The sequence below is a fragment of the Nesoenas mayeri genome (genome assembly GCF_963082525.1).
Source record: "Nesoenas mayeri genome assembly, chromosome: 3".
Taxonomy (NCBI): Eukaryota; Metazoa; Chordata; class Aves; order Columbiformes; family Columbidae; genus Nesoenas; species Nesoenas mayeri.
In genome coordinates this window covers 38,427,243-38,440,359 of record NC_137544.1, presented here as the reverse complement: position 1 = coordinate 38,440,359, position 13,117 = coordinate 38,427,243, and the positions used below count along the sequence as shown (strand labels likewise).

Here is a 13,117-nt window from a genome sequence, read left to right as displayed (position 1 = left end):
TTTTTTTTTTCCCCTCCTCCTTTTTTTCTAAGGCTCTTTGGAAAGTAAAGGCTTGCCAGTGTCCATATGGTGCAATGGTAGGTGTTCTTCAGGGAAACTGCTGCTCTCTTTTTTTTGCATTTCAAAACAGAGGTAGTAAGGGTGGCTAATATGCACATGGTGGAAGACGGGATTGCAGGTGTTTTGAGATGTACGCATAAATGTGGCTGTGGGACGTGGGAGAGGGGCTCTGATCTGCTGTGATGTGTTTCCCAGTTTAAGTGTCTTAAGAATAAATTAAGTTCTCTCAGTTACCCAGGACATGAGCTATAACGTCATTTGTTATTCTGTAAAAGTTTGGCCGTTATAGTGCATTTCAGTATCTCACTTTATTGACAGAAAATTAGTCTTACTGTGAGTTCCTCCCTCCCTTTTTTTTCAGGAAGTGGAAAGCAAAATGACATTAAATGAACAAATATTCATTGAATTAAGTACCTTGAGATAAAACTAACACCTTTTAATGGATAAATACTTTTCATAGTACAGTTTTCTAAACTTATTTAAGTATGGTCAGTTAAAAAAACCAAACTGTTGATGGAATATTTTTCATTTTCAACTGAAATGGCTTTCCACAGGTTTGAGAACAAACTTTGCGTATTACCTGAAGCATGAGAAAGCACCAGAACAGCTTAACTTTGTAATTGAATATTTGTTTAATGTTGGTGCCAAATGATAATTTCCATGACTGTTCTTTTACTCTGGATATATGCACAATTTATTTTTTTTTTTCTTCCATCCATGGGAAGAAAAATTTGGCTTTTTTGTGTTGACGTATTTTGCTAATTAGTGCTGCAGGGCTGTTGAAGTTAATTTTTTAATTACAGGTTGAAATACTTCATACTTGTTGCCCTTGAAGTAGCTTTCTCTCTTTCAGAGAATGAAAGTATAGAATGAGATGGCCCAATTTCCATTGCTTTACAGTTATCTTAAAAAATATAAGAAAGAAGACAAAACGGATATCAGTGCCATGCAGCAAAACAGCTACTTGTGTTAAGAGTACAAAAGATAAGACAATTTCCTCTAACTTTATTTAGAATGACAGTGTATATAAAACTTTCATAAAGGCAATTTCCATGAATTAAGTGATCTATTAACTTGCTTTAAGGCTTTTGGTGTAAGACTTTAATGTGGTTGTCTTTGAGAATTTCAAATGCTTTTATGGTTCACTTCAGGCTGAAATTACTTGCAGCCACTTCTGACTCTGATCAGTTATGTCCTGCGTGAAGAAGGGTCTCCTGCAAGCGCCTCCACTCATCTCCAGCTCTCAGTTGTGATGTTCCCCTGGCAGGGAAGAGCGTTTTCTGCAAAGCTCATTAAAGCTAATTTGAATATTACCTACAGGTGACTAGTATAATATGAAGTATTCCTTTAGAAGCCAAGTGTTTTGCTTCCATGCTCTTATCTGAGTGAATGCATAGATTTTTGTTCAAGTGTTTTGGCTGTCATGCAAGAAAACTAATTAGTTATTTTCAGGAACTTTCTTGGCATTCTGCTTAGCTTTAGAACAGTTAAGCAGAAAATGCAGAGGCATTCTTAGGCTTGAAATACTTCTTGAAATTTTAATACGATTATATATATATTTTATTTTACTTATATATAAGATATTGTTCACACTTGGAGTCTTAGGAGGGCCAAGGACTCCAAAAGTGGAGAGCGAGACTGAGATTGATTGATGTTTTTGTATCAGTACAGACCTCACTTATTTGTAAGCTCTGTCAGAAATGGCATAACTTAAAACTTTTTGAGTTTGCAAAGGCTGGTGCTTTGTGAAAAAGTAGGTTAAAACCAAAAAAACACCTCTTTTCATTCCTGAAATACAGCAATGGCTGGAATTGTGTTGAAGATAAATGGACAAAGGGAAGGCAGAGGATGAAAAGGAACAGTAAACAGATGTGTGATTAGAGCTGATGCCATACTTTGTGTCAACAAAAAATACATTGTGCAAGTGGCTGGTAAACTGAGATCCTTTGCTTTGTGATGAAATTATGGATTATTTTAAGTCTGAGTTGCTCGCTAGATAATTCCAGGAAAAAAGAAAAAGTCCATGAGCTGTCAGTCTAGCATTTTTCTTTTTGTACTAGTCCAGCTAAAAGCTCTTAGCACAGCTACCGTTTCTAATGCTCTGTAAGGCTGTGGTCTGCATCACCAGAAGATTAAGAAAAGGAGATTGACCCCAGCACAGTTTTGCCAGGTCACATTGAAGAAACTGGCCACTGGACCTTGTGCTACAGACCTGCAGGTTAAGTTAATGCCTAAAATAACAAGTAAAGGACAAGTGGTAAAGATCTTACTTACTAGCAGTGGTAATTTTGAAACTCACAGTAGTGTCTGTAGCTCTATGTGGGGTCCATAAAAGGAAATGTATGGATGCAGGTGTGTCTTATGGAAGATTTTGTGTTCTATTATCATGTCATGTGAGTGCTGCTGGGTTTAAGTTTTTAGTTACCTAAAAATGACTTAAATATAGCCTTAGAGTAGCAGGTTATTACTCGGATCAGAGTGAGTGAGTTAGAACGTGATCAGTTTCTCAAATACCACATTTTTTGTGAATTTGCCTTTGAGGTCTGTTCCCTGAAGCATTTTTTCAGTTCTCGTAGTTTCAAGGAAGATACTGAAATCAGACTGTTAAATAATGATGTGTTAGAGTATTTCTAATCTGAATCATTCTTATGATCACTTTACAGCTTTTGCCTTACAACAGTTGTATTGGCGAAACTAATGGAGCAGTGAACGTTGTTGTCATGATGGAGATGAGCAGTGCAGGAATTTGTCATCTCTACTGCTAAGGCATATTGTGCTGTTGTTTATTTGGTCTGGCTGCTGGGATTTCAGTCAGGATGTGAAAAGAGAATCAGAGGCAGGGGAGGAAGAAAAGAAGTCAGGATGTGAGGAAAAAGGAAAATTTGACCAGTGATAGAGTCAAGAAGGTTTATACATGACTGAGGTAGAGGAACAGTTTTTCTGTAAAATTAATTTTGTGTTAAAACTGGACCTTCCAGAGAAGGTTTAAAAAAGTCTTTGTTGGTCCTCTTGGCTGTATTTTATAAGTTGTCTTAAACTTCATGGAAAGGGTTTGTCAGGCATAGGAACAGGCTGCCCAGGGAAATGGTGGAGTCACCATCCCTGGAGGTGTTTAAAAGGTGTTCAGATGAGGTTCTTAGGGATGTGGTTTAGTGCTAGAGTTAGGTTAGGTTATGGTTGCACTTGACAATCCAGAGAGTCTCTTCCAACTGAAATGATTCTGTGATTAAACTGAGTAATCAGAGATTCAGATTTTTGAAAATTAAACATAAAATCTTGTAATACCAGGCATAGGAAATGTTTTCAGGGTTTTACAAAGAAATGCTACCTTTGTATCAAAGCTGAGGCTTTCAATATGTAGGCTGAGGAAATGAGTCCTTTAACATATGTTAAGCTTATCTTAAAAATTTATTACACCTGCTAATGTGACTGAAACTTTAAAGAAATATGGTATAATTCTTTTGTTTCAGTTTTACTTTGTTCTTCATTTCACCTCATTATTATCAGGAATTCTGTGTTTTTGTGTTTTGTTTTGTTTTTTGTTTTTAAATTTTCCCCTCCGCTCCTCCTTTTTTTTTTCCCCTCCCCTCCACATTGTATCTTCACACAGTCTTCCAAATTTGAACATCATGCATACTTAGGGCATACCTGTTCCATCTGTTCTGGCAGTTATTTATAAAGTTTATTGTCAATGAAAGCATTGCAGCGCTGCATTTGCTGTTCCTTTGATAGCTCACTGGTGTCTTACCTAAATGCTGGAAAGTAACAGCGTGGCGTTTTGTTATAGTTACCTGTAACTAAATGGTTTTTAGAGTAAGATATTGTAATGTTACAAAGGAATATTTTTCAGGCATGGAATTTTTTTTTAATGATGTAGCAAGGTGTTTAGGTCACTTCAGGTAGTCATTCACAGCACCTGAGAATGCTGCATTTGGCTGTGAAAGTCCAATCTGCATCTTAGTGCTGTGTTCACAGAAAATGAGATTCCAAAATATTAAGTAGACAACGTATAGTTCCCAATGATTTTTGAGAACGCCAGGTTCATATCTTCTAGTTTGGTTTTAAATGCTTGAAGCTTTGTGTTTGCTTTAAAAAAAAAATCAATATTTTTACAACAGCTTGCTTATTTTTTGAAGCCGAATGTGATTAAATAGTACATACAACTCAAGAAGCTTGGTATGTGTACAGACCGAAAATCAATCTTGCATTGAGACTCTCATTTGGGTTTACTTTGTAGAAGTTATGGATTCTAAGAGAAGTTAAAATGTAAAACATAAAAATGCTGCTGACCTAGCAAGAAACAACCTAAACAAAACTAATTTGAGCTGATGTAAGGTTCTCTTTTGGAATAACTCTTGAGCTCACAGTTGTTTTTCTTTTATTATGTATTTATTATTTTTATTATGTATTTTCCAACTGTTTTATCTCATATATGTGAATTTGGAATTTTAACTTGATACTGGCAGCAAAAAATCCCTAACCAATACAAGTGGTTTATTATCCAAGAATTGCACAGGGTGAGGGGGGCAGGGAGGAGATTGATTCCATTTAGGTAAGTGAGTATTTCAAATTTGGCTCTGAAAAAGATCTACTAGTTGGTCAATTGTTACCATTCTCAATCATGACTAATTTATATGAAACTAAATATTCTTTATTAGTTTATCAAACTAATAAACTATGTCTAATAAATATAATAGGAAACCTGAGTTACAGATGTAAGTACCAGCATGTAAGCTGTGTATATTTTTGTACAGACTAGTAACTTCAGGTAACACTTTTGTGTTTGTTTGGGTGTTGGTTGTTAATAGTCTTTCTTCTAGCTGACATATTTTCAAGATGTTTTACCAGTATGTATTGAATGTTCATTATTTTCATGTGATATAGATAGTATATGTGTTGCTTCTATTTGAAGGAACCCTACTGTTTGGTCACTGTGTAACATTCAAGCAAATTCCAGTTGTCACTGCTGCCCAAAGTACTGTTAACATGGAAGAGATCCATCCTGAGCATAGAAAATGGATGTTAATGCCTGTTCTTTACTTCCTTGCTGTCGTACTTGTTCGTGTAGGCAAGACTTCCAAAAGTGCTTCATAGACTTAGGATCACAGTTCTTACTGAGGTTCCTGAAAATTCATTATTCATGCAAGAAAGGTGGTGATTTTGAAAGCTGTGGGGAAACGAATGTACAAATATTGCAGATGAGAATGTTGAGCCTTAGTGCAGCTTCCTGGCTTCCTATTGAACGCTTCATGAGAGACATTTAAGACCATAATAATATTTTTATCATCTTGACCTATTGTTAAATCTTTTTCACAATAAAGATACGGCCAGTGTTTGATTTTTGTTGTGCTTACAGGTATGTGCACTAAATGTGTAGACATTCTTCTGTATTAATGAAATAAATGTAAATGTCATCTCTTTTCTTTTAAGGAAATGATCATCGACAAGGTTAATGGACAGGTTGTCCCTCGGTACTTGATATATGACATTATTAAGTTTAATGTAAGTACTTCCAGTTTTATTGTTTTTATCATTAGTTATTGATTCTCGTTTCTATTTTAATCTTATTTGTATAAGTACAAGCTTCAGGGTAAATTTAAACACCAAAAGCATTTGGGTATTGTGTAACTCAATAACAAGCAATGCATCAGAATTAAGATTGAAAGCAGCCTTATAATAGACATTGATTTATTTCTACCTGCTCAGGAAAAGATGGTGGTTTGAAACAGTCAGCGTAACACTGTTGGAAAATTTCCCATTTCTGGAGCATGTTTGAACTCTTTAGGCAGTGAAATTGAGAGAGGAGGGAGAAGTTAGGCTGTAAGTGGTGTATTTGCTACCAAAGCATCACAGTGCTCCCTGTTAGGCTGCTCCATCACCTCTTTCTCAAATTTCTCTTTGAAACCAGGCAACTGGTCCTTTGTTAAGCCCTCAGCAGCAGGCTCTCCTGTTTACACTGGCTGTAGGGAAAATATGTAATAAAGAAAAATATTGTGGAAGCTATGGAAAAGGAGAAGCCTTTGTTGACAGCTGGGAAGAAAGTCTTTGTGGTCAAAAGTAAGAGCTGTTAGACAATACAGAAAATGCAAAACGTTTTTTCTTTAAAGCAGCTTTCAAGTATGGTAAAGGTTTGAATGTTACCAAAGGGCTCTTGTATGTTATCTTTTATGGATTTTTTTTTTTTTTTTATTTCTTCTGCTTTTCCCCAAAAAGTAATGGTATATGTGGAATTTGAAGTTACTCAGAGGTTTTATGGCAGAGTCTTCTACTGAAGCTTATTTGAGGAGCTAACCTTGACGTGTTCCACTTTTTAGCCCTTATTGTGAAATAAATTTTGCAGTCTGAGGAAGAGAAAATGTCTTTTATGGAAGATCAGGTTAACCATAGTGATATTTTTTTAAAACACTTTTAAAAATAATTTTGTGAAAACAGAAAGTGTGTACTGGTTTTTGTTGGGATAGAGTTAATTTGCTTTGTAGTAGCTCATATGGTATTGTGTTCTCTGTATTTGTGACCGGAAAAGTGTTGATAACACAGGGATGTTGTAGTTGCTGCTGAGCAGTGCTTACACAGAGTCAAGGCCTTTTCTGCTCCTCACTCCAGCCCACCAGCGAGCAGGCTTGGGGTGCACAAGAGGCTGAGAGGGGACACAGCTGGGACAGCTGACCCCAGCTGACCAAAGGGTCATTCCATGCCATATGACATCTTCCTCAGCATATGAAGCTGGGGGAAGAAGGAAAGGGAGGACGTTTGGAGCAATGGTGTTTGTCTTCCCAAGTAACTGTTACGTGTGATGGAGCACTGATGTCCTGGGGATGGCTGAACACCTGCCTGACCATGGGAAGGGGTGAATGAAGTCCTTACTTTACTCCTAACGGGACAACCAGTATTACTAAACCACTGCACATTTCAGACTTTCTAAACTACCGTTGACTCTTCCAGACTTAAGTAAGGTACTGATCAGCTTGAGCAGGCCACTCCGTCTAAGTGGGAATTGGAAATGTAGGCACGGTACTAGTCACCAAAAAAAGGACCTTGGTTTCTTTGGAAGTGTAGTCAGACCGTGACATAGGACATAGGACTTTAAAAGTCTTACTTTTAAAAGTAATGGTTTGTGTGGAACACATGTTAAATTAGGAACCGAAGCTTTTTGTTAACTCAGTTTAATTCTGTGTCTTAATGATATTTTCTTTAGCCTTTTCTGAAAAGTGTTAGTTTCCTGGATCCCCTCCTGTGGTTAGGACTTTTCAGTAAGTAAAAGTTCCTGGTAGACATCTGAAAAATACGATGTCCTGTAATCACTCCTGGGTTCTCATTTTTCCTTTAAATTTTCTTACCTGTTCCACCTGATTCCCTGTTTATTTGCCTTCATATCTTTCCTCGTCTCTCCTCTCACTTCATGTCTAACCTGCCATTCATTGCTGTTACTCTGCCTTTGAAAAATAACTGTCGGTTAGGAAGTGTACAGTCTCCATCTTCCTTCACCATGGGATATGCTTATACTGTCCTAGCAAAATAACATTTTTTGAAAGTCATACTTAGTTTAGTGAAACATTTTTGGGGGTAGAAGGGGAGGAAACCCCCATTTGTAATAAAGTGTCCACACTTAACATGAAGAATACCACTTGGCAAACAGGGAAAACAATCAGAGGGTTTCCAGAGGACTGTTAGGGTTTGGGAAAAGTCTGCTTTTGAGCAGGGCTGTAAAAGCTTTAAAGATGGCTTGGTTTTGTTTGCTTTCTTGTTTTTTAAATGCATTGGGAATGAGAGAGAGGAGTTAGTTACTATGTAATACTATTTTAGTGTCAAGGACAAATTAAGATAATGTTATCAGTATGAATACAAGCAGGGCCTCAACTGCAAGAATTCATTAGCAATTGGTCCTACTACACAGATTAAAAAACACAGGGGTTTTTAGGTTAATTGTAGAAGCTTAATTACAAAAATGGGCACCTGAGGATATTTGTCTTGGCAAGAAATGATCAACAGCATTTTGTCACCAAGAGAGGTAAATGTATTAAAAACTTGTAATTGGCAAGAAAGGATAAGCTCCTTTTAAAGTTGTGTAAGTTAGATTTGTGTGAATGTTCCTAGCAGATCTTCAAATCAAATTATGACACAGAGCATTAGTCCTGTTTAAAAACAAAACATTCCCCCCCACCCCCTGTTCCAAAACAAACAACCTCCCAGTCCAAAGAAAACCCCACAACAACCTGAGAGACAGCTATATGAGGTGCCCTAAAGTTTGACATCTCTCCTTTTGATCTTGAAACTAGTTGTGTCCTCTGAAAGTGAGTGGTAGAGTTACTGTACTCACAGTCTGGCATGTGAGCGATGGGATTTCCAGCACGTCCCCATCTCGTCCTCCACAATGACCCAGCAGACACTGCTCTTGGAGATGCAACGTTGCAGCTGGGGAAGCGTGAATACAAACCTTGTTGATGAACACCTCTGCTCAGGCAAACCTCATGTCTTAGTCATGTCTAGGGAACCAGAGATCTTTTCAGAGGACCTTATTCTCAAAAGCTCAATGTATTTTACTTGCGCACCATCCTGTACTAGCTGAACATTACCAACTTTTCTGGCTTTGTCAGAGTATTCCTTCTGAAATATTGCATTCAGAAATTCCACATTAAATCCCAAAGACTTATGTGCACTATTAATGCTGCTGAGAATGTGTGTGTTAGGATGATCAGCACCAACACAAAAATACAGAAGTTAGTACTAAGATAAAGTAATATATAGTTTTCCAGAATGCACCATGTATTTATGGTAAGATATATGTCAACTTGTGCCCCTCAGGATGACTGTAAATAGTACAGTGAAAGCTGTTAACATGTATACAGAAAAATCACGGAATTAAATTTTAGATCATAGCAAAATAATGTCATATAATTAAAAATTTCCAAATGTCAATTACTGTAAAATCACTTTGAACTATTCTCAGTATATTTGGCCAGCGTTATTGTCATGCTTCAAAATTGCAGTGTATTCCATTCTTGTATTTATTTTAATTCTCTGTTGTCTTGGTTTTTGTGGGCTAAATAGTGTTAAAATTCAAGCAGACATGTGGGACTGAAGACTTACATCTAAATGAAGCCCAAAATGCTGAGCCTGGCTTCTCTGTGTCTAAGTTACCTGAATACTGTGACCACTGTTGCCATTTATGAGCAGAAATTGTGAGACGGTATGTTTATTCTTAAAGCTGAATGCTTTATGTTTCAGCCTAAAACCCAAAGATCCCAAATTAAAATAGTTGTGTTCCATTTGTCCTTTGCAGCTTTGGCATTTGAAAAGTTAAGTGTTTAAGAGGCCAGTGTCAATTTGAGGTTTAAGAGGAGCAGCAGTCTGGTAGTAATGGATCAACTGGGGTTAAAAGTAGCAGTTTTCATTTTATATGCTATGATTTTGGAAGAACATAATGGAGCTGAGTGTCTCAGTATATCAGGGGATCTTTCCTCAGGCTTAGTCAGGATTTTACCTGAGCGTGACCCAGGGGACATAAGGAAGTCACCTTAAACAAGGATGATGTGTTCATCAGGAGAGAACAGTAACAGAAACCTAACAGTGAGTAGGGGCTGTGGAAACAAATGAAGGAGAATAGTAAGAGAGAAAAATGTGAGAGAGTGGGCAAAGACCTGTCTTTTAACAAATTTTAATCCACATGGTAATCAGTGAGGCTTACTTAGCTTTTCAGTTTTGCTGTGGTGTCTCAGGAATAGACTACAGCAGCCTTCTACAAAGAAGCGAAAGAAACTAAGAGAATAGACTGATTGTACGTGTAGTGTGTATTTGGCTGTAGATGTCTACACAGGAAAAGTCTTAGGAGGAAGGAGAGTAACAATTGAGTTTCAGTGACTGGGAAAGACCTATGCTGGAGTTCTTTGTGGAAACATCAAAATAATCTATCTTGGCTGCCTCTTTCCATGATACATTTTGTATTGGATTCTGGTGCTTATCACCTGTAGCAGCTGCAAAAGTCAGTCTTCAGGGATGTTGATGGAACCTTTTGACTTCATTTCTTTTAATCACTGTTTCTGTGACATCTAGTTTCTAGAAGCTTGTGGTAACACATCTGGTTGTGTTACAGGAGATGCCTTTGTCAGGAGAAACAAGTGATTCTTTGGAGATTACAAAAAGTTTGGTGGGTTTTTTTGCATTTTCTTCATTCTGAATCATGATGTTGATTATTATAGCAACTCAAACTGTGACATTGCTGTCTTAGTGCTTTCATCTCACATACTAAAATAAAATTCATAGAAAGAAAGCTATATGGTAGTGAAAGAAGCCCGCCTTTTGACCCCAACTCTTTGAGGAAACCCACAGCAATCCCTGCTTTTTCTTTTCTGCTTTGCATGGTTCTTTCTCTAAAGAGCAACTCAGAGTATATAAAATCATTGATCCAAGCCCCTTCTGAATACATGTATACTAAAATACGGAACTGTGCAAAGGGCAGGATCCTGCTGCTGGAAGTTTATCCTCTTCTTAAGTAGTTAAAAGGGTCCCTGGCACAGCTTTGGCTCTGGCAAGCTACAACACTCTTGAGCAGTTCTTGAGAATAGTTTAAAGTTTGACATTGCCTGGGGACGGCTCTGATCAGGTGTTCTAAGGTGTCATCATCACTTTTTGGAGGGCAAGAGTGTGACCGTGGTCAGACAGCCAATGGCTCCAGGGCCCTTTGCCCTGTCGGGTCACTAGTGCAGTTGTACCCAGAGTGTCTTCTTGTTCACAGACTCGGGGCTCACCTCTCTGAAGTTCAGAAAGTGCTGTTTTGGGAAACATCAGGTATTCTGCTATTAACACGGCTTTAGGGGCTTGGCAGAGAACGTGAATGCTCCTTACATTGAAAAGAAGAGAATAAAGTGGGATAACAAATAGTCGCATATCAGGACATACAGCAGAATTCTGTTGTGGAGGGTAAAAGAAGATCCAAGCAGCATGGAAACTGATCTGCCACTTCTGCTTGTCTATGGAAAAGATGGCACCAGGATGGCAAAGATGTCATTATCATGTCAAGTCACATTTGACATTTGGCACATGCAGTATTCCTAGAAGCAGAAATCAATTGTAACACAGTTTATCTTACAACCTTTTTTTTTTTCTAGTTTTCTAAGAATAATCTTTTTCTCATTGAAAAATGGCAAAGTATTTCTTAAAAATGCATGTATTTCTGTAATTTTTGATATTCTACTTGAAGGTTTTTTTTGTCCGTGCTTATGTCACTGGTTATGTGTGTGCTCCTCACACATGAAATCTGGATTTTTTTTTTTGTATTCCTCTGAACATAAAAGGCTAGTGACACCCAACATTCCTTATGGTGTGTAGTCTTAATGACTGCAGAGGTAGATCCCTGCAATGTCTGTTACTTTTCAGCTTCCCGATTTGTGTCTGTATGTAGTTGAGTTCACGATTACAGTCAGAGTAGCTGTACAGCACTACGTCTTTCACCTGAATAGTGAGTAAAAAGGTCAAATATGGTGGGTAATTCTAGTGAAAGAGAAGAAGCTGACAACAGAATAATTAACAATCTTAGAAGAAAATATAAGAAAAGATAAATCCCTGTTCATAAGAAACAATCCACAAAAAAAATCTTCATTCTCCAGTCATCTTTGAGACAGCTGTTCCTGAGAAACTGTATTTTGAGAGGCTTTTTCTTAGATCATATTCAATAGCTACATGTAGACGTATAGACGCTGAACTTAAGCAACTATTTTTTTTTCTTTAGTGAAGTAATAAAAAGTAACACTGCTATAATGTAAGATCTAATTAATGCATTCTTAGCAAAGATGCTGAAAATGAATAGTACTTTCCTTTTCCTTTCTAACCCTGGCCTTTTAAATTTTTAAACTCTAGCCAAGTTTTCATGAGACCAGATTGCAATGGTAAGAATAGACTGAATGCCTGAAAAAGAATAATTATTTTAATGTTTAGAAAGGAGATAGAATTTTGACTAAATTTCCTGATACTTTGTACATTGAATTAAGTGAAGATCAAGATTTCTTTGCTTGTCATTATGCATAACAATGCTCTAGCTATTAGATGAAATTTGTCATGGTAAACCAATATGCTGGTCGTAAATCCAGTCCACAGCCAATGTGCTCATTGAATTCATACATGAAAAATTGTTGTTTTAAATCCCTGTAAAATATTACCATGTCTGATTTTTCTGTTACAAACCTGATTTTGAAGTGATGTAAAGCTCAGAGTACATACTGGTCTCTCATTTATTAGCCTATTAACCTTCTCTTTGAAATGTACTGTGAAAATTCTGAGGGCACAATTCAGAGATGCAAGTGTTTAATTGTATCTTTTCTGTTGATGAATGCACATGGTTGCCAGTCATCCTTCCACTCTTACTTTTAATTTGAGTTATTTATCAAAAGATGCCACCTCAAAATATGGATTAAAAAAGCTTTTGTTATTAACAGTACTGGAAAATGAGGGTGTTGTGCACATGTTCAGTCTTGCACCCTTTCTGTTATTTTTTCTGGAGACATACCTAACAAATGCTACAAACCAATGTTTGTAGCCATGCTTTTACTGTGTGTTGTGTTCTCGAATCTGTATATACTAATTCATTTTATTATGGCTCAGAGGTGTCAGGTAAATGAAATACAAAGCATCTACGCAATTGTGTCTCATTTTGCTTTCTGGCTTCACACTGGGGGAGACACATTATGATTGCTTTCTCCTCCTCCTCCCCTTTTCATGATGCAACTTATTGAGAGCAAGAGCAGCTTGGCCAGGCAATGTGTATTATTCTTCAGGCTGTATGAATGAGGCAGCATCACAGAATAGCGAGGGCAACAAATGATGGGTGAGGAGAGCTTGTGAGATGGAGAATCAACACAGTAAGGTAGTGAAGCAGCGGAAGCTTTTGGATTTGTGGAAATGGATGCACAGAAATGCTCTTAGCTGGCTGTCTTCTTCAAAGTCTTTCTTGCCTTATTCCCCTCCCCTGTTGATCATCTATTATTCATCATTGAAAACCTGGCGTGTAGGTCTGAGCAGCAAAATTTGCAAATCTCCTTCCCTGTTCTGTAAACTTTCAAACAGA

At 37.3% G+C, this 13,117-nt stretch overlaps 1 protein-coding gene across 4 annotated transcripts in view; it reads left to right on the top strand.

Annotated features, from left to right (window-relative positions):
- Positions 1 to 13,117, top strand: part of RNGTT (RNA guanylyltransferase and 5'-phosphatase) — a 183,020-nt gene that overhangs the window by 51,334 nt on the left and 118,569 nt on the right. For all 4 annotated transcript variants that reach the window (XM_080341800.1, XM_080341803.1, XM_080341802.1 and 1 more), the window contains one exon: positions 5,491 to 5,562. In XM_080341800.1, coding sequence (XP_080197926.1) covers positions 5,491 to 5,562 — 72 coding nt within the window. The remainder of the gene's footprint in view (positions 1 to 5,490; positions 5,563 to 13,117) is intronic.